The 20,145-nt window shown below is 44.7% G+C and overlaps 1 protein-coding gene across 1 annotated transcript; it reads right to left on the minus strand.

Moving 5' to 3' along the window:
- Window positions 1-1,163: 1,163 nt before the first annotated feature.
- On the minus strand, window positions 1,164-10,412 carry LOC130376950 (B-cell receptor CD22-like). The gene is made up of 11 exons (XM_056583881.1): window positions 10,052-10,412; window positions 9,665-9,883; window positions 8,376-8,756; window positions 7,921-8,148; window positions 5,377-5,643; window positions 4,942-5,196; window positions 4,508-4,762; window positions 4,300-4,387; window positions 4,166-4,226; window positions 2,063-2,298; window positions 1,164-1,954 (listed from the first exon to the last, which is right to left on the minus strand). The coding sequence occupies exons 2-11, from the start codon at window positions 9,813-9,815 to the stop codon at window positions 1,882-1,884; spliced, it is 1,995 nt and encodes a 664-aa protein (XP_056439856.1). The 5' UTR covers window positions 9,816-9,883; window positions 10,052-10,412; the 3' UTR covers window positions 1,164-1,881.
- Window positions 10,413-20,145: the final 9,733 nt, after the last annotated feature.

The following is a 20,145-nucleotide window of genomic DNA, read 5'->3' on the forward strand; positions in this document are numbered from 1 at the left end:
GCTAGCTATCATGGCTCCATGGCTCTCCTCTTTTGAGCCACAGCCATCTTGAGGGCCTCTCTGCTGCATCGGTGGTACTGTGGATGGCTCTCCTCATCCTCTCTCCCCCTCGATGCCCAAACAGGGTTAGGATTCATGCACATGTTCTTCCGGCAAGGGTTTACTGCTCCCCAGCTCTGACAAAGGTGATGGTTTTCTTGGAGGGTCGGAACCGTTTTGCCAACACAAGTCCTTCGCTGATGACTTCAGCGATGGTCTTAAGAACCTGATCATGCCTCCAGCGGTACCGTCCATCTCCTAGTGCCCTGGTGCAGCAGCTGAGGATTTGTTCAAGGGTTCCTCGCTTGGAACACAACGGGCATGCAGGTGTCTCGGCTAAGCCCCATGAGTGCAGGTTTGTTGGGCTTGGGAGCACATTATATACTGCCAGAATTTAATGCGGTGAGGCTGGGCTTTCCACAGCTCAGCCCAGGTTATTTTCCTATCAACCGCGTTCTCCCATCTTGTCCAAGCTCCCTGTTGCTTCATTCCGTATGTGTTTGTTATTTTCCTGTATTTTGTTCTGCTTATGTAATTTATTGTATAATTTATGATTTTATGTAATGATAACGTCATGATTTCTGTAATAATGTGTCTGTTTATCCTTATAGTTTTCAAGGTAAAGTTGGAGGAAAAGTCTTCAATAAAACATGTTGCAAGGAAACCAATTGTGTCTGCCCAGTGCTTGAGAGAGATCTCACTACCCTGTCTCCTGGTCATCAGCGAGTCTAGTAAAAGCCACCTGGGTGACCTGGACTAACAGACATTGCTTTATACAGTAAATTATTTAATTCTTAATTGGTTCTCATTAATCTCACTTGTGTAGGCTTCTAATATATAGCCTCAGTTGAATATTTAAGAGTAATGAATCAGATAAGGAGGAGACATCGGACATACAATAATGAGTTCTCTTGTTGGGCTCATACCTCTCCGATTGGTCTAATGAGAGTCTCAGACTCGTCTCATGTTCTTCTCTTTTATGAGACATGAATGACATCAGAGGAAGACAATGTTGAGATCTCCTCGTTTTACACTACTTCTCAAACATTGATGCAATAATTCATATCTCAATTCAACCTCCTGTGTCTTAAAAAAGTATACTTACTCATCTTTTTCATCTCTTTATTGCTCCTCAGGGAATACATTCTGGCTAAGAATATTGAAAACGTAAACGTCTACTTAATGTAATGGTGTGGTACGTCTACCTCAGGCAAGTTCATACAAATGAAAGATCCCATTTAAAGCACAAGTAGAAAACAGCATTGTAGGCCCACATAAGACTACCCAACATTTCTCCTATGTACAGCCAGCCACATATACCCCAACATCAGTTTGGGTCTCACTCTGTATGGGTGAACATTTCTTTGTTATTAAAATGTGGAAAGCTATAGACAGAGGCAATTCTATGTAAAATTATGTTTAAGTGCAGCCAGGAGATGGCTAAGATGGTAAGCTAACCAACCCAGGCATGTATTGTCCCTTAAGACCTCCCCTCACAGGTGCAGTACATCCTGGTCACCAGCAGATGGTACCGCTAAGACCTCCCCTCACAGGTGCAGAACATCCTGGTAACCAGCAGGTGGTAGCGATGAAGCAGAGCTATATCCTCAAGAGCAAGAGGCCCTGGATAACATGTGGCCTCGCTGGGGCCATCACAAGTGGAACATACACAATACGGTAAATAAGTCAAATAAATCAGGTCATGAATGATCTGTAGTGGCAAGTATTCATTCCATGTAATTCATTTCCATAGGACATGCAGCCAGCGTATTGTCCTGTTAAACTAAATGGATGAGACACTCTACCTAGTACCACTATTTAAATCCTGCTGCCACAACTCTTTCAATATCTGGGGTGTTTTTTTACGGTGCTGTACAACTCTGAGGTTTCTGCCGCCTCTGTTTGGTCACTCTCTCTGAAAAGAAGACAGAACTTCAGTCACCCTGTGAAACAGACCAATTGGGTTGATAAAGTCCGAAAACAAGAGTCTAATTCCTCTTTAGAAATACCAAGAGAAGCTTACCCAGGGACAGCGTTTGGTCTCTTAATGTTGACCACAGAATAAAAGACAGCATCTGCTTGGTCTGATTGGACATTAGAGCCAACCCAACAGCGAGGAACTTCCTGGTTCTCTGAACGAGAGGTATGGATGCTGGCATAGTGATGGTCATCCTGCTCTTCTATTGGTTCTCTCTGTGCTGCAGGAGCCAAGTGATTGATCAGAGCTGAGACGTTTTCATACACAGGACCTGGTAGTGGCTATCGGGAGTAAGGACAGAAGAATACATTTAGAAAACAGTTTACACTTCCTACAAACAGTCCTGAAGGTCTTGCTTTCTGGTTCATCTAGAGGCCATTGGTGGTGACTAGTGGTCCCATCATAAAGGCTGCTGTAAGCCTCACTCACTCACTGCAAGCTTTTCACCATCTGTTGAGCACCTAAAACCATTTTTTATCTCTGAAAAACATCTTAATTTGAAAGAAAAACTAGACGTCAGTACTTCAATTCACCAATCTACCCATTCTGCTCACTGGCAGAAATCTCCCCAGATCTCATCCTAGATCTCACCCTTTAAGCAAACATGACTTTGTAAAGTTGTGACTCTTAAATCCGAGACTGATTGTTCTTTGTCATGTCCTTGTCAATGAATGTATATTTCTGAGCAACACTTTGATGAGTCCGAGACCAATTTCCAAATGGGGACATTAAAGTATATTCTATTCTGTAAGGAATTAGCAAGATTAACACTTTTATTTGATGTATGAATTGGATTGGGGATACTTAGAAGTCTCAAATGGATGAATATTGAAGATTGTGTTAATTGTTAGAGATGGTTTTACCTCATGCTGCTTTTCCCCTCGCTGCCAGAGCCCTGTCACTGACCCCACTGCTATTTGATGACACCTTTCTCCTGCCAGACACCAGTCTCTATCCCTCAACTACACTTGATGAGCTGATCAAACTTTTTATGTGCATCCTCCTCCCTGTTAGACCTCTGTCTCCAACCCCAAATATCCCTTCCCCTGTCTCAAAGCCCAACATCTTTATCTTCAACTTTGGCATAGCTATGTTTTGCATAGAAATGATACTTCATCAACAGCGTTGGCTCCTCAGTCAGTTGATAAACACAGAAAACTGATTGAACTTCACAACGGCAACTACCAAAGAGGTTGTTTGTAAGGTCTCTTGTGAAATCATTTTGACGGCAGCGATCAGTTTCTTAAAGGTCACTTCATGAGGTTTTCTAACATTAATATGAGTTCCCCTAGCCTGACTATGGTCCCCCAGTAGCTAGAAATGGCTTTAGGTGTCAAACGAGCAATAGCTATCCTGCTCTGCCTTTGAAATAACAAAGCTCAGAGGGCGCTGATTTTCTCCCAATTCTCTGCTTTGCCTAATGAGCTACGACGGTGCGAGTCTTTGTGTGTGTCTTTGTTATTTGGATAACTGTTCTGCTGTTGGTGTTATGGCGCATATCACGTCAGGTTCGTAGTTCGGGTTATCTCAGCCATGGTTGAGAAGGAATTTGGGGGAAAGGAAGTTTGGCTTTGACTCCCTGAAGTACATGAACCGCGACATGGAGGAGAAAGACATTGACCGTGATTGTCCCCCGCCGGAGCCCCGCTGACCAATGCCGAGGCACTGGCCAGCGGGGCAGCGCAAAGGCACCACCGCCCCGTGGCGGCGGTGGAAGTGCCCCGCGGCGGTGGTGCCTCGTGGTGGTGGTGCCTCACGGCAGTGGGCGGCAGGCAGCAGGCAGCGGGGCTCCGGCGGGAAACAATCACCGGCAAAAATCACGGAAAACAATCCCTTTCTCCTCCATGCGGTTCAGTCTACTATGGTGGCTTGATGTGGAAGTGGAAGAACCAGAGACGTCCAAGAACACGACGCAGTCATTTGAGGTTCATAATATGGTCTCGGGACCACCGCCACAGGGCACCACACGGGTACTGTAATGTACCGTCTGTCGTAGCGATAGGGCTAGGGCAACAGAGATGGACAGTCACTCAGGAAACAAGTCTCTTGTGTGGCCACAGGGTCTCGGTGTGGTGTGCTGTGGCCTCAGCGTATATCCCCCGTCTTAGTAAAGGATGGGTTAGTAATAAATGGTTTCCTGTGTCTCACCTCCTCCACGGTATCTGGCCTTCCTCCCTGTCCACATGCTTTACTGGAGGCCCTCTTTCTTCTGGAGAAGAGAACAGAGAGGTGAAGGAGCAACAGGACAAATGAAGGAATGTGAAACGAGAAAGATATCTTACCTCATCCAGAGGAAGACGAGGAGGAGTACGGTGGCCAGTAGGACAGCAATGGTTGGTACAGCTACCATTGCTATATGTGATGATGTCACTGGAACATAGTCAGTTGATTTCAAACACCGATGGCAAAATGCAACATAAATAGGCAAATGTTTAACTGTGTGCCTCAGACTATTTAAAAGGTGTGTGTTTCTTTTAAATGAGAAATTACCTTTAATTATCAAAAAGGTGGAGTTTTGACTCCCAATTGCATTATGTGCTTGGCAGTAATAGTTTCCCCCAAGCTCAGATGTGATATTAGTGATGGTGTAGTTCTGTCCTAATTCTTTCACTGAGTCTTCATGTTCCTTAAACCAGGTGTACTCAGCTGCTGGGTTGGCATCACTGCTGCAGCTCAGAGCCACTGAACTGCCCTCCTCTATTTCACCAGAGGGACTCACGGTCACTGAGGGGGTCTTTGGAGCATCTGTTATGAACACAAAATAAAAATATCCATCCTTAATTTATGAAACCGTGTTTATCAACAACTGCAATGCCAGGGAGTCATAGTTGTTTACAGGCAAGCAGTTATACATGAATACCAGCTCTAAATTTAAAGACAAGATATACCAAGTTTTTTACATATTAATCAGATTTTCAACTCACATGTAACATTTAAGAATATCGAGTTAGAGCTCAGATGTCCGTATTTGTTCTCTGCGTGACAGCGGTACGTTCCTCTGTCTTCAGGGCGGACTGAGGGGAAGGTATGAGGTGGTTCCCAGAGCAGAGGTTGGTTGTTCTTGAACCAGGTGTAGGTAGCTCCTGGGTTAGCATCACTGCTGCAGCTCAGAGTCACTGAACTGCCCTCCTCTATTTCACCAGAGGGACTTGATAACACAGATATGTGTTTAGGACCATCTGGAGACACATAGAAACATGTCAAAACAGCATGAACATTTATATTCATGACAGTATTAATGATAACGAAAGGTTTGTGGGTTTATTGCACGATGAATTGACTGATGACTAATGTGGACAAAATTCAACTATTTATTTTATAACATCTGTAATATGATGTTAATTATATGTTGTACTCACATTTCACGGTTAGAAAGATGAACTCAGATTTTGTCCTGAGCTCAGTCTGAACTAGACAGTAGTATTGTCCAGAGTCTGCAGACATGATGGGTCCAAAGACGAGATGTGGTCCCTTCTTCATCACTCTGGAGTAATGATCTGCATTAACCCTGAACCAGGTGTAGGTAGCTGCTGGGTTAGCATCACTGCTGCAGCTCAGAGTCAATGAACTGCCCTCCTTTATTTCTCCAGAGGGACTCAGGGTCACTGAGGGGGTCTTTGGAGCGTCTGTTAACAGTAAAATTTCCTTAATTATAATCATTAATCATTAATACCAGCAGTTTGAGTCCATCTACCGATAGAGGGAGGAATGTATTTAGGCTATGTACAGGGCTGGACTGGGACCAAAAAATGGCCCTGGCATTTTTGGCCATGGCAGCCCACTATGATTATTTATACGACATGCAGAGGCACACAACATACCAGAGGATATATCTGCATATTGTGCTGTTTCAAAAATTAAAATAAAGCGCAGTAGCCTACATTGAAGAGAGTAACCATGTTAAAAAATTGATACGCTCTTTCACTATACTTGCAGAGACTTTTGCAGCTAGGTCAAATCCCCTCTGAAATTACTAATAGTTATAATATGTACAGTTTGAACCGTCTCACAATCACCAAAAAATGCAAGAACACAGAACAGGAAGAATACAAAATATATGCATTATTTTATTAATGCCTACACTAACTAAAACACAACAAATTATAACCCAGTAAGTCAAAGTGGCATCCTAAAGTATGAGAGAGAGAGAGAGAGAGAGAGAGAGAGAGAGAGAGAGAGAGAGAGAGAGACAGAGACAGAGACAGAGACAGAGACAGAGACAGAGACAGAGACAGAGAGAGAGAGAGTCTCCGCGCCTCCTTTACGTTTCTTCTCCATTTTTCTGTCAGTTAGTGACGTGACTGATTGACTGATTGACAGCCGAGGCCCAAGGGGCGGGACCTCGGCCCTCTGCTGTGTGTGTGTGATAGGGCCAGGGCCAGCCCAGAACCAATCATAATGAGTTATGGCCCGGGCCAAATTTTTATTGAACTTTCAGGTTAAGTTGACAGCCCGCACGACCGAGAGGGAAGGAACGGACCTCGGCCCTCGGCTGTGTGACATGGCTGGGCCAGGCCGGGTCCATAAAAAAGAAAAGAAAAAAAAAAGAAAAGTAAACCTCAAGTAAACCTTGTCGGCCCAAAGAGGCATGCCAGCCCACCCCCGGTACGCCCGATGGCCAGTCCAGCCCTGACTATGTATGTCTGTGTCTGTGTCTGTGTCTGTGTGTGTGTGTGTGTGTGTGTGTGTGTGTGTGTGTGTGTGTGTGTGTGTGTGTGTGTGTGTGTGTGTGTGTGTGTGTGTGTATAATGTGTGCATGTATGTATGTATGTATATTTACATTTACATTTACATTTAGGGCATTTAGCAGACGCTTTTATCCAAAGCGACATACAATAAGTACATTTGTCATAAGAAGTGAAACAATATATCGCTGATGGTACAGTAAAGATGTTCATAGAACCAAGGGCAAGCACTAACAATCGCTAGGCTAACAAATTCCCTGTATACAGCAGTGATAGCATAGGGTGACCAAACGTCCTCTTTTCCCCGGACATGTCCACTTTTGACGTCCCGTCCGGGGCGTCCGGGGGGGTTTTATTAATTGATGATAATGTCCGGTTTTCGGACATTATCTCGTTGCATATTTGTTTTTGCCTCGTCGCATATTTGTGTTTCTGGGTCTTTCACATAACCTACTAGTTATTACCATTGTATATGTCTATGGTTATTACGGCCTTCCAAGTTCGCCCCCCCCCCCCCCCCCCCAACAATCTTGCCCGGGGCGCAATTGGACCTAGGATCGCCTCAACGTAAATGTAAGTTCACGGACGAACTAAAGAAAAAATACCCACGTTTTCGCCCCCCCCCCCCCCCCCGCGACGAAGTGTCCTCTTTTTCACAAACTCAAATCTGGTCACCCTAGCAGCTACTGCAGATACTACACATATGTAAGTATGACCTCTGTATATCTCTAGGACTGTTCATCTGATCTACTTCACAATACGCTGTGCGTATTGCTGAGAGCTGAGGATGTGCAGTGTTGACTTATTTGGACACAAGACACGTTCCACATTAACAGACTTTGAGCTAAACTGTGCAGCAGCGGGGCGGGGCTTCAGGGCTCTGCAGTTGACTTGGTCACTGTACTTGGATGCTGCTACACAACCGTTATATTAGTCTAACAATAACTAGAAGTGTCTCTGTATGTCTGCATGTCCTTTATCAACTTCTCTTGTCGTGTTATTAAGAACACAGGAAGTGCCGCGTCGAGGGTGAAGTATTTTAAAGGAGTGACGTTCAATAAAGCTGCTAGCAGCAATACAGGAGGCCAAGCGATCGGCCCGTTCAGCAGAGGCTCGTTTTGAACGGGCTCTGCACTGGTTCATGGTAACATGTAGTTCTGTACCCTATAGGGTCCATTACATCTGGTATCATGTCGGTGTACGGTGGAGGGGACTTACACACTAAAGGAGAGTGTTGATGTTCATATCCTTCAACAGCACATGAATAGCTTTCTTCAGACTGAATGTAGGCCCTGTACTTCACTCCCTGACGTACATTCTGTCCATTCCTGAACCAGATGTAGGGAGGGTCACCAGCTAGACCACACATACTGTGACACTCCAGCTCTGTCCAGGTAGGACTGGTAGGGTGAGGAAAGGACAGCTTCACCTGGAGGTCTGGGTGTGCTGAGAACAAGTTACAAACCATTATAAAAAAAAGTGTACAATAAGAAAACACACACAAACACACATGCACATACACACAAAAACATACACACACAAACAAATATTTTTTACACACGCACACATCTTATGCACACGCGCAAACACACACACACACACACACACACACACACACACACACACACACACACACACACACACACACACACACTAGACTCATCATAGGTTACCTGTTACAGATAACGTCACTCCAGGGTCACCAGTATATTCCCCACCTGGTAGGTTTGTTGTGAACCTAAACTTGTAAACAGCAGAGTCACTCTGTCTCAGGTCTTTGATTCTCAGGGTACATGTTCCATGACATCTGGACCCGGTACAGCTGACCTCTCCACGGCTGAATTCAACACGACCTGTATAGTCTGTATCGTGTTCCAGATCAACTGGCTGATACTTGTCTCCTTTAGTAAACCACAGTGTTGTGACTGTGTTAGGGCGGTACTGCACGTTGTCAGGGTATTCATAAGTGCAGCTGATGTCAACAGTTGCTCCTCTTAAAGCGCAGACATTACTAGATGAGTAAGTAACTGTCCAGTCACCATTACCCTCAAACGCTGTGAAAAAACAAACACATCTCATTGAGAATGACCAAGACACAGAGGTTCACCTGATGAACAGATCAGAAGATACATAAAGAGATGGAGGCTGGTGGGTCGAGATGGAAACTACAGATACATGCTGACCACTGAGATGTGAGAGGTAGCCAGGGGGGTATAGAGTTCAACCCCCCCCCCCCCTGAAATGCAAAATATATTATAGCACAATAACTGAATAACATACACTAACATTTATTGAATTATGGTAGTGTTTAGTCTCTGTCTTTAGTGTCTGTAGGCCTCAGCCCTTGTGCTTCTGTTTAAGCGATGTGACCAAAAGCTTTGAAATTACTTAGATGTGGAGGCAAGGAATATGGAGTAAATGAGGGGAGGAGAGGAGACAAGGATAGGATTAAAACGTCAACCATTGCTCCTCTTATAGTGCAGACATTACTAGATGAGTAATTAACTGTCCAGTCACCATTACCCTGAAGCACTGGTAAAAAACAAACACATCTCATTGAGAATTATACAGAATTCTCAATTAGAAAATAATCAATAACAAAGCAATAACAATTAATAAATGAGCATCTGTCGAGAAAGCTGTAAGCATCAATACGAGAGCCTAAGCAATCGGACCGTTCAGACCAGACCAGTTTTGAACGGGCTCTGCACTACTAGGATTTTGGGCCCCATGAAAAGAATAGCATAATAATTTCTGTATTATAATTTCATCATCATTAGGGGCCTCTCTGGGCCCCCCTCCATCATGGGCCCCTAGAATCCGTCTCCTTTACCCCCCCTTTTCGGCGCCCCTGCGTAGTACATACATAGTAACATGTAGTTCTGTACCCTAAAAGGTATTCTACATCTCGTATCATCAGTGTCTAAGTGTAGCATATCAGTGTACTGTGTAGGGGACTTACACACTAAAGGAGACCCGAGTTGTTCGTATCCTTCAACAGCACATGAATAGCTTCCTTCAGACTTAAAGTAGCCCCTTGACTTCACTACCCGTCTTACGTTCTGTCCATTCCTGAACCAGGTGTAGCGAGGGTCACCACCTAGATCACACATACTGTGACACTCCAGCTCTGCCCAGGTAGGACTGGTAGGGTCAAGAAAGGACACCTTCACCTGGAGATCTGGGTTGAAGAACAAGTTATACATAATTATTCTAAATAATTAAGATAACAAATAACACAAACTTTATAAAACCAACACAGCCACAGACACACAAACAATAAAAACACACAGATAAACAATAACACACACCCACACACACACTGCACTCATTGGTAATCTAATTTTACCTGTTACAGATAACGTCACTCCAGGGTCACCAGTATATTCCCCATCTGGTTGGTTTGTTGTGAAGCTAAACTTGTAGACATCAGAGTCACTCTGTCTCAGGTCTTTGATTCTCAGGGTACATGTTCCATGACATCTGGACCTGGTACATCTGACCTCTCCACAGCTGGATTCAACACGACCTGTATAGTCTGTATTGTGTTCCAGATCAACTGGCTGATACTTGTCTCCTTTTGTCAACCACAGTGTTCTGACTGTGGTAGGGCGGTACTGTACGTTGTCAGGGTATTCATAAGTGCAGCTGATGGCAACCGTTGCTCCTCTTAAAGCACAGACATTACTAGATGAGTACCTAACTCTCCAGTCATCATTACCCTGAAGCACTGTGAAAAAACAAACACATCTTAATGAGGACGAACAAGACACAGAGGTTCACCTGATGAACAGACCAGAAGATACATGAAGAGATTCAAAATTCAAAATTCAAAAAAACGTTATTTGTCCCCAGGGGGCAATTGAGGGGACATAGCAGCAGCATTACAAAGGACAGGGCCATCTCCAAACAAAAAACAAACGAAAACACAGCATTGCTACCTGGCAGACAATACACACAAGCACAGGTGTCTACAAATACACACATTTATATAAATACGTATAAAATATGCAAAGTGCATGTTTATAAATGGAGAACTGACTCTTAAAAGTGTAAAATGTGTCAAATATGACATAAATATAAAGTGCAATCAGTTAATAAATACCATAGATGGAGGCTGGTGGGTGGAGATGGAAACTACAGATACATGCTGACCACTGAGCTGGGGTGGAGGGGGGGGGGGTTAGTGTGTGTTATTACTAACTGAATAACACACACTAACAGTTCATGAAACAGGGTAGTGTTATGGTCCGAGTAAGGTGTGGATCCATGTGCGGAAAGAAGAGACAGCAGACAGCCATGTGTTTGTAAAAACCAAATGACTTCTTTGGGGAAGTAGGTACAAACACAGTACAAAAAACAGACTTTTCGCAAGAAATTGAAGGTAAGAATAGTGTCTCAAATACACTATTCTTAAAAGTCTAAACTAGGATCCAAGTTCCGGCAAAATACAACACAACAAACGAAGATACAGCAGGGAGTGAGGGGAGTGAAGGGAATGAATAGGCATTGACAACCTAAGCACCGCGGATGATTAGTCCATGATTGTATGGTGCCCACTGCCCGGTAAGGATACCACCGTGCTAGGCTGTGGTAGAGCACCTATAGGTCGCTGCAGCCCCAATGCGTAACAGGGTAGTGGAGGCTACTGTGCGTAGTCTCTGGAGGCCTCGGCCCTAAAGTCTATGTGCTTCTTTTTGTGGCAATGTGACCATAAGCTTTGTCATTACTCAGATATAGAGACAAGGAATGTAGAGGAGAAGAGGTGAGGAGAGGAGAAGAGGAAAGGATTGGAGACATGGAGAGGAAGAGGGAAGAGCGGTGAGAGAGAAGGAAAAGAGAGGAGTAGAGACGAGTAGAAGGAGAGGAGAGCATGAGAGGGCTAAGGAGATGGCATGCAGTGTCTACCTTATTAGTGGATCTGAATTCTAACATTGCAGCAGAATTCATGTCTAAATCATCATTAATAGAATGAATAGGGGTAAAACAGTAGCTTTCGATATTTAACTCTTTTCAAAAGTTGAAAAGTCGAAAATTAACTAATCTAACCCCATAATGTATATCGTTCAGGATCGTCTAGCAACCAGGAAAGTATTGTTATCTTAAAAACACTACCTTCAATTCAAGAGGCTTTCTACAACCTGCAACAAAGTGGTATTTTACAATGACTGAAACATATAAAGTGGACCGTTCTCTGTTCTCGCGGTCTGTTTAACCAAACACAGCGTTCTAGATGGTGGTTCTTTAATGTTCTGTTTGCTAGTATTCCATCTTCAAAATGCTGTGGTTTCACCCTCTCCTCGTTCTAGTTGCTTGGTTGTCATGTTATTGAAACAGTTATATGTTAACGATGTAAATGAACCAACCTGGTACTGATAGAAGGAAAGCTAGAAATCCTCTTGCTGCTGATCTATTCATAGTGATTCCTCTCCTCTCTCACTATGTTGTTCTGGGAGATATTTAAACACACCTGAATAAAAAAACGAATAAACAATTAAAAACGACATACAAGCAAAACTCTATGAATAAGATTCATTAACCATAGCAATACAAGTTACAAGTTAGTGTAGAGAAGGAATCTGGTCTGACTTCTAGTCTGTGGTTCCAGTTCATGTAGTTAGCTGAAAAGACACCAAACAGCATTGAAAGACTTCCTTCCTCTTCACACCATGATTCACAGAAGAAGCAAGAGAAGCCTGGTAACAACTGGGCGTATCAAATAATCACCTTTTTAGACCACAAAGAACGGTACAAAGTTGTTTCTTGTTTGAACTTCTGCTTTTTTATAATATTGTTATTATTCTTGGGTCCTTCTGCTCCTTACTCACACATACGCAGGTAGGCAGGTAAACATGTACACCCACACACACACACACACACACACACACACACACACATTGGTAATCCAAGTTTACCTGTTAAGGATAACATCACTCCAGGGTCACCAGTATATTCCCCTCCTGGTAGGTTTGTTGTGAACCTAAACTTGTAGACAGCAGAGTCACTCTGTCTCAGGTCTCTGATTATCAGGGTACATGTTCCATGACATCTGGACCCGGTACAGCTGACCTCTCCACAGCTGGATTCAACACGACCTGTATAGTCTGTATTGTGTTCCAAATCAACTGGCTGATACTTGTCTCCTTTAGTAAACCACTGTGTTCTGACTGTGTCAGGGCGGTACTGTACGTTGTCAGGGTATTCATAAGTGCAGTTGATGTCAACCATTGCTCCTCTTAAAGCACAGACATTACTAGATGAGTACGTAACTCTCCAGTCATCATTACCCTGAAGCACTGTGAAAAAAAAAACACATCTCATTGAGAATGACCAAGACACAGAGGTTCACCTGATGAACAGACCAGAAGATACATAAAGAGATGGAGGCTGGTGGGTGGAGATGGAAACTACGGATACATGCTGACCACTGAGCTGTGAGAGGAGCGTTCCAGAATCACAGGACACTAGTGGAGTAGCCAGGGGAGGTATCAAGTTCAACCCCCCCCCCCCCCCCCTCTGGATTCAGGAATCTAAATATAGATATGGCACATTTTTTATTTGAATCAAAAGTAAGATTGGGTTAAGTTAAAGACCGTAATTTCATAATTTGCCATTACAACAGGTCATGCCATTTATTGAAATTAGCTATGAAAACTTTATAAAAAGGGTATATTAATAATTCATGATATAACATTAGTTCATCCAGCAATAAGCATCCAGCAAACCGGTAATGAATTATGGTAGGTTAGGCTACTAGGCTGTGTTTAGTCTCTGTAGGCCTCTGCCCTATAGTCTATGTGCTTATTTTGTGGCAAAAACCATACGTTTTTTAAATTACTTAGATGTGGAGGCTAGAATGTAGAGGAGAGGAGACAAGGATAGGATTGGACACTAGGGGAGGAAAGAAGGATATAAGAGTTGTGGTGAGGAGAATTCCAACATGGAATTCCAAGATTGATATTCCATGTCTACACCGTCGTTATTAGAATAAATGGGGGACAAACAGTAACTTCTGACATTTATATTTTTCAAAAGTCCAAAAATACCTAAATGATTATGTTTGCCTAATAACAAGGAAATGGCCATCAAATCCCAAAAGCCAATATATATTCTGAAAGATAATTCACACAGTATTTTGATCTAAAACCCAGTAAAGTACTTTCACTGCAAGAGGCTGTATACAACTTGCAGTGAAGTGGCATTTTTCCATGACCAATGAACCATAACTGAAGCATAGGAAGTGAACCATTCTCTATTCTCGTGGTCTGTTTAATGAAACACAGCGTTCTAGAGGGTGATTCCTTAATGTTCTGTTTACTATAATTCTATCTCCAACATGCTGTGGTTTCACCCTCTCCTCATTCCAGTTGCTTGGTTGTCATGTTATTGAAAATGCTCAACTGAATCATCACAATGTAAATAAACCTACCTGGTGCTGACAGAAGGAAAGCTAGAAATCCTCTTGCTGCTGATATTAGAGTCATAGTGCGTCCTCTCTCTCACTCTGTTATTCTGGGAGATATTTAAACACACCTGCAGGTCAACAATGAAAAGGTTCATGCAAAGAAAATCTATGAAAGACGTGTTAAGAATTGAAATAAAGGTTAAGAAAATATAACCACTTACGATAGAAGGCGTGGCTGGTTTGACATCTGGTCTGCGGTTTCAGTTCATCATACACTTGTGTTCGGTTTGACAGAAAACAAGAAAATACTTCCTCCTCACGCAGCAGAGTTAACCTGAAGCCTGGTAACTCATGGGCCTAGAACATATGATTACCTTTTAGACCACAATGAACAGGACCCTTCATGTTTTATCTTTCAACGTCAGCGACGTTGCCACTGGTGCCACTTCTCATGGGCGTAGAGTCCGATCCTTGAGCCGCACATTCGTCCGCAGATGGAGCAAGGGAAAGCAGATGCAAGAAAGGTATCTGCTGCCCGCTCGTGTCTCTGGCTGCGCCTCTCGGAACGTCGGTCTTGGTTGGTTTGGTGAATTTGACAAACTGCAGTAGCACAAGTTACCTGCCAGGCTGGTCTGTTGAGTGCCAGAGTTTCGAGCTGTGTGAGGGAAATGTTCGCTCGCTTTAGGAGGTCCCTGGTGTAGTCCTTAAAGCGCCACTTTTGCCCTCCAGCGGATCGCTTTGCGCCCATTAGTTGGCTGTAGCGGACTTGGCGGGGCAGGCGATGTTCAGGCATGCGTAAGATTCGATCTTCCCAGGACAGACCGAGGATCTTCTGTAGGCAGCGTACATGGAAGGCCTCTAGGTTGCTGATGTGCTGGCGGTATGGGGTCCATGACTTTGCCCCATAAAGCAGAGTGGAGAGACATAGCGCGTTGTAAACAGCGACCTTGGTACTGACCTTCAGGTTACGGTTTTCAAAAATCCTGCTGCCAGGCGTCCAAATGATGATGATGCTTTATTGATCCGGGTGTGTATTTCTGTGTAAAGGGAGCAGCATGAGGACAAAGTGGAGCCAAGGTAAGTGAAGTGATCCACTGTTTTAAGTGGAACACCGTGTGTGTGGAAACTGGGGGGGGCTGGGGGGTTTGGGATGGGTCATGACCTCGGTTTTTTTATGTTAACCTGTAGGCCGAAGGATTGGTACGGATCAGTTATTGTGTTGAGGGCGTGCAGCATTTAGTCCGGGCTGTGAGCTAAGATGGCACAGTCATCAGCATACTGAAGCTCACAGATTTGGCGGGTCTTTGTCTTTGTTTGGGCCTGGAGCCGACGGATGTTGAAGAGGCTTCCATCAAGGCAGTATTCCACACGGACACCGTCTTCATGTCCCATGACACTGTGAAAGAGACAGGTGATGGCAGAGAGGAGGATATTAAAGAGCACCGGATCCAAGACACAGCCTTGCTTCACCCCAACGTTTACCTTGAAAAACTCTGACTGGAGTTCTCCTGTGAGCACTCTGGCTTGCATCCCGTCATGCAGCTACTGTAGGATGCTAAGAAACTTGGGTGGTACTCCAAGTTTGCAGAGGTATTTCCAGAGCAACTCACGGTTGACGGTGTCAAAAGCTTTGCTGAGGTCGATGAAGGCTATGTAAAGGTCTTTGTGATGCTCTCGGCTCTACTCCAGCAGCTGCCTCAAGACAAAAACCATGCCTGTCGTGGATCTGTTCTTCCGGAAACCGCACTGTGTTTCCGGAAGCACACCTTCTGAGATGTGCTCAACCAATCTGCTGATCATGATCTTGGCCAGGACTTTCCCTGCTTTCCCCGCATACTGCTCTGTCTCCCTTCGTTTATAAATGACCACGATGTTAGCATCCTTCCAGTTCTGTGGGAGGATCCCATGTTCCCAGATTTTTTGGATCAGGAGGTGCAGGCGACTCGTGAGGATGTATCCTCCGTTTTTGAAAACCTCTGCAGGGATTCCTCCAGGTCCAGCGCTTTTATTGTTCTTCAGCCCTGCAATGGCTTGCTGGATTTCTGAGTAAAGTAGTGGGATGTCCAGGTGCGTTGTTGGCGGCAGGTCTGGGAGATTATACAGAATATGTGGGTCGACAGGGTGGTTGAGGAGACTCCGCCGTACAATGTTTTTATGGCATCGTAAAAGATCCAGGTTCTGGATCTCTTACGCCTTTTGCACCCTCCAGGTGTCCCCCATATTCCGGAGGCCTCGCTGGGTTGCTGTTCTTGCAGCATTAAAGGTGGTTTTAAGGGTGGGAGATCCAGGGCAGGACAGGAGAGCTTTGTGGGCCTCATGCTTGGTTTTTAGGAGTGACTGTATCTCAGCTGAGTTACAGTCAAACCAGTCATGGTTAGTTTGGATCTGACCATGAGGTGGTCAGTCCAGCACTCAGCTCCGCGCATGACACGGTGGTGAGGACCTCTTTTCGGAGGAGATGCCAATGTTTTGAGCGGGGGTGCTGCCAGGTAGTCTTAAGCCTGTTCTTCATCTGGAGGATGGTGTTGGTAATGACTAGCTGGTGCTCTGCACAGAGGGAGAGGGGTCTGAGCCTGTTGTGGTTCATCTTCCCCACTCCATGCTGGCCAATGAATTTACTCCATTCCAGGTGCTCCGTGCCCACTCTAGCATTGGAATCTCCCATGAGTATGAGCCTGTCCGTAGCCGGGGTTTTCTGTAATATGGCATCAAGAGCTCTGTAGAAATCCTCTTTGACGTTATGCTCGGCATCAAGCGGTGGTGCATATGCACTGATAAGGGTGGCAAAGCGTTCCTTTGCCAGGGGAATGCGCCATGTCATCAGTCGTTCATTGATGCCGATGGGGAGTTCCGGAATGCGCTGCAGCAGTTTAGACTTCACAGCAAAGCCAACCTCATGATTACGGCGAGTACCTTCGGGGACCCCCTTCAGGAAGGTGTACCCAGCACCAACCTCTGACAGGGAGTCCTCCCCATGTAGTCTTGTCTCGCTGAGACCACCAGTGCTGTCCTGTGGTGGGGCCTGTCAGGAGTTCCAGCTAGGTCCAGCAGTGTGCGAATGTTCCACGAAGCAATGCTTAGCTTACTTTTATCTTTATATTTCGACCGCGAGGGGGGATGCTCCGACAGTTGCGGCTTACCGTCCGGAGTATGGGGAGCAGGCAACTTTTGGACCACCTTTTCTAGGTCCTTCCCCATCTCAGGGGTGAGCCGTGTGGGGCTGCTCAGTCGCAATGGAAGCTGCCGAAAAGACGCGCTGCTCCATCCCACAGTCTTAACGACCATCACTCCATCGCCGCCTGTGTGCATGGTTTAGCTAGATACTCCCAGCCACATCCTTGGCCTGTACCCACCACCATTCCACAACGCCACAGGACAGGCAAGAAGGTTGCAAATAGGTGAGGATTAAGGTGACGTGTGGGTGCGCAGACCTCACTCCCACCAACTACACACCTACCAGATGGACCTCCAGCGGCATGAGGGAACCCATGACGACCTTCGTCTGGCAGGAGTTGCAGGGGGCTGCCGGTGGTCCGGTCAGTTGGACTCCGCCTGTGCCTGTCCCCAGGTGCAGGTTTTCGGGGTTTGCTCCCCTAGCCACTGTACCCTCCTGAGTTAACCCATGTGGCTATGGGGTGGCCTTCTTCCGCCTTCCCAGCCGTTGTGGTGGTTCTCACACCGACCATCTTCCGCCTGCTCCACCGTTGGGGTCTTCACTATTTACCCAAGCTGGGGCTATTTACCCATAACTGGGACAGCGGTTGACAGGCAAAAGGGCATTTCCACTCACCGATGGGCCTGCATGCCACGTCTCTGGGGCCCATTGCTGGTCCGAGATCCGGTACAACTTAGCCTGGGACCGCAAGGGACCAGTTACCATGTGTGCCACAGGGAGGCGTGTACGAGATCTTGGCAGTGGAGAGGCTATGTACCGGCTGAGGAGACTTACGCACTCGGCTCCTCTTTTCGCCCCTGATAACAAAGGGCTATCCGGTGGCAGTAGCTGAGAGCAGAGAGTAGCAAGCAGCATGCAGCATGCACTAACTACAAGCACTACTACTCCAACACTACTGCACAGACGCATCACATGCCCTGTGTGTGACACACACACACACACACACACACACACACACACACACACACACACACACACACACACACACACACACAACATAGTTATTGTTTTGTGGTAGAAATTAATGATTATATTCTATGGTAAACCATGATTATTATTAGGCCTATATATATCTAATGGTAGAAAACATTTAAAGCGTCTCTGGATTCTGATCCAGGGCTTGACACGGTGCCAGGGAGTCTGGGGTAAGAGCGTATGTTGGAAGGAACCCCCCACAGGAGCAGGAAGCTACGGGGTTAATGCGTGCTGACCTCAGCCTGGTGTCCTAAATTATTTTGTTGACAATTTGGTTAGACAAATTTATGATTGATTGTGGGCGGAAACCTCAAACCAGAAACTGCTTTGTGTGCGTGAATAAAGAGGAAGCCGAGATCCGTTGACCGCCAGTGCTTTGCAAACCATTTGGCTTTGTTGTTGCTTATTTGTGGGTAGCAATAAAGTCTCTGTCAATACTTGCTCCGGACCCCTCGATTTATTTTCCTCTATCTTAAGTTAGTCGAAGTGTTTATATCTCGGTTAAATTCCACGACAGTTTCACCTTTAGTCAAGTCTGTTACTTGTGTGGCTTACCTCTCATGCTATCCCCAGGGTGTGGGACAGCACAGCTCTAGAGAGAACATCACCCACTGTGTTCCCCAGTTAACTTCTTTTTATCAACAATAGTTTCAAAATACATTATTCAAACGGAAGACTTTAATACAGTAAAACACCCCCCATCCCTCCCTCCCTCCATCCCACCCCATTCTTCAGGATAAACAAAACAACGATAATAACTAAAGCTGAAAACACAGAAAAACTAACCAAAGAGTGCTTTCCAAAGTTTGCTTTCCTCTCACCACATGAGTAAGCTTCTCTAGTGGTAGGCTGGATGAGTTTCAACACCCACATAGCAGGACTAGTAACGTCCAAACTCAACCAGATCAATGCAATTACTGGAGGAGACACATTAATAAAGCTTTGGTTTTGGATTTACTGAAAATATAATGAAAAGATGAACTCAGATTAAACCCTTCTCTAGAGAGAAGAACACTCATGTGTTCACTAGTGAAATTATGAACTTGGAAAGAACACAACTCTAGATAAAGAACACTCATGTGTTCACTAGTGATTACCGATGGTTCCTTGGATACATCATGCTGATGGTTCCTAACAAATCACTTTAAATGTGTGGTCCCTCCCCGAAATAACAGAAATAGCCAAGGTTCAGTCTCACAGTGATCCGTCTGACTTCTCCATTTTCTTACAGGTGTCTCAGCTATAAGAACATTTTGAGAAGTACAAGCTCTCAAATTAGTCGGAATACGACAAACGTTTGGATGAACTACCTCAATTTTGTCTCAGTTAATCTTATACAAATATCAGTGACACGTTAACATAATCTTTTATGATACGCCTAAAGCCGAACAATTCATGCAATTGTGATGTACCAGATATATGGTTTATGCACATCTATTACATACCCAACACTTTTTAAGTTTGTTTTGGAAATGAGCTGCAAAAACTAAGCCAGGAATAGATCTCATGTGAAAGGCCATAGGGTGACCAGCATGTTGAAGTAAACGTAATGCTCTCATTAGGTTTGTTCTCAAAAAATCATTGGTTTTCTGAAAAAAAAGTTGCTCGTGATTCAACGGTGTGTAAGTCAGTTATGGCATTAACAGGGAAAATTTGTATTTATTCATTTTAAAATTCATTGAAGTCTTACTGATTCTTGAGTGCGGATTCTAGTTTTTACAGCCAATTCTAATTACTACAGTACGTCTTGCTTCTGTCTGCTTCTCATTCAGTTGCACATTTAATAGGTGCCTTATGACTAATTAAGAGCCAATATGCTAATAATATGCAAGCCAATAAGATCCTAGTCAATGGTTAATGTGGTTCCTTAATATATAGTGTTAGGTAG

This window comes from Gadus chalcogrammus, chromosome 23, assembly GCF_026213295.1.
Source record: "Gadus chalcogrammus isolate NIFS_2021 chromosome 23, NIFS_Gcha_1.0, whole genome shotgun sequence".
Classification (NCBI taxonomy): Eukaryota; Metazoa; Chordata; class Actinopteri; order Gadiformes; family Gadidae; genus Gadus; species Gadus chalcogrammus.

What these genes read in the sequence shown, in the direction of transcription:
- LOC130376950 (XM_056583881.1), bottom strand. Translation starts at nt 9,815, where the DNA reads ATGTGTGATCTAGGTGGTGACCCTCGCTACACCTGGTTCAGGAATGGA. An exon ending in GATATTCTTAAATGTTACAT is followed by an intron (nt 4,763 to 4,941) that starts GTGAGTTGAAAA and finishes TGTTCATAACAG; the next exon opens with ATGCTCCAAAGACCCCCTCA. An exon ending in CACCTTTTTGATAATTAAAG is followed by an intron (nt 4,388 to 4,507) that starts GTAATTTCTCAT and finishes ACTATGTTCCAG; the next exon opens with TGACATCATCACATATAGCA.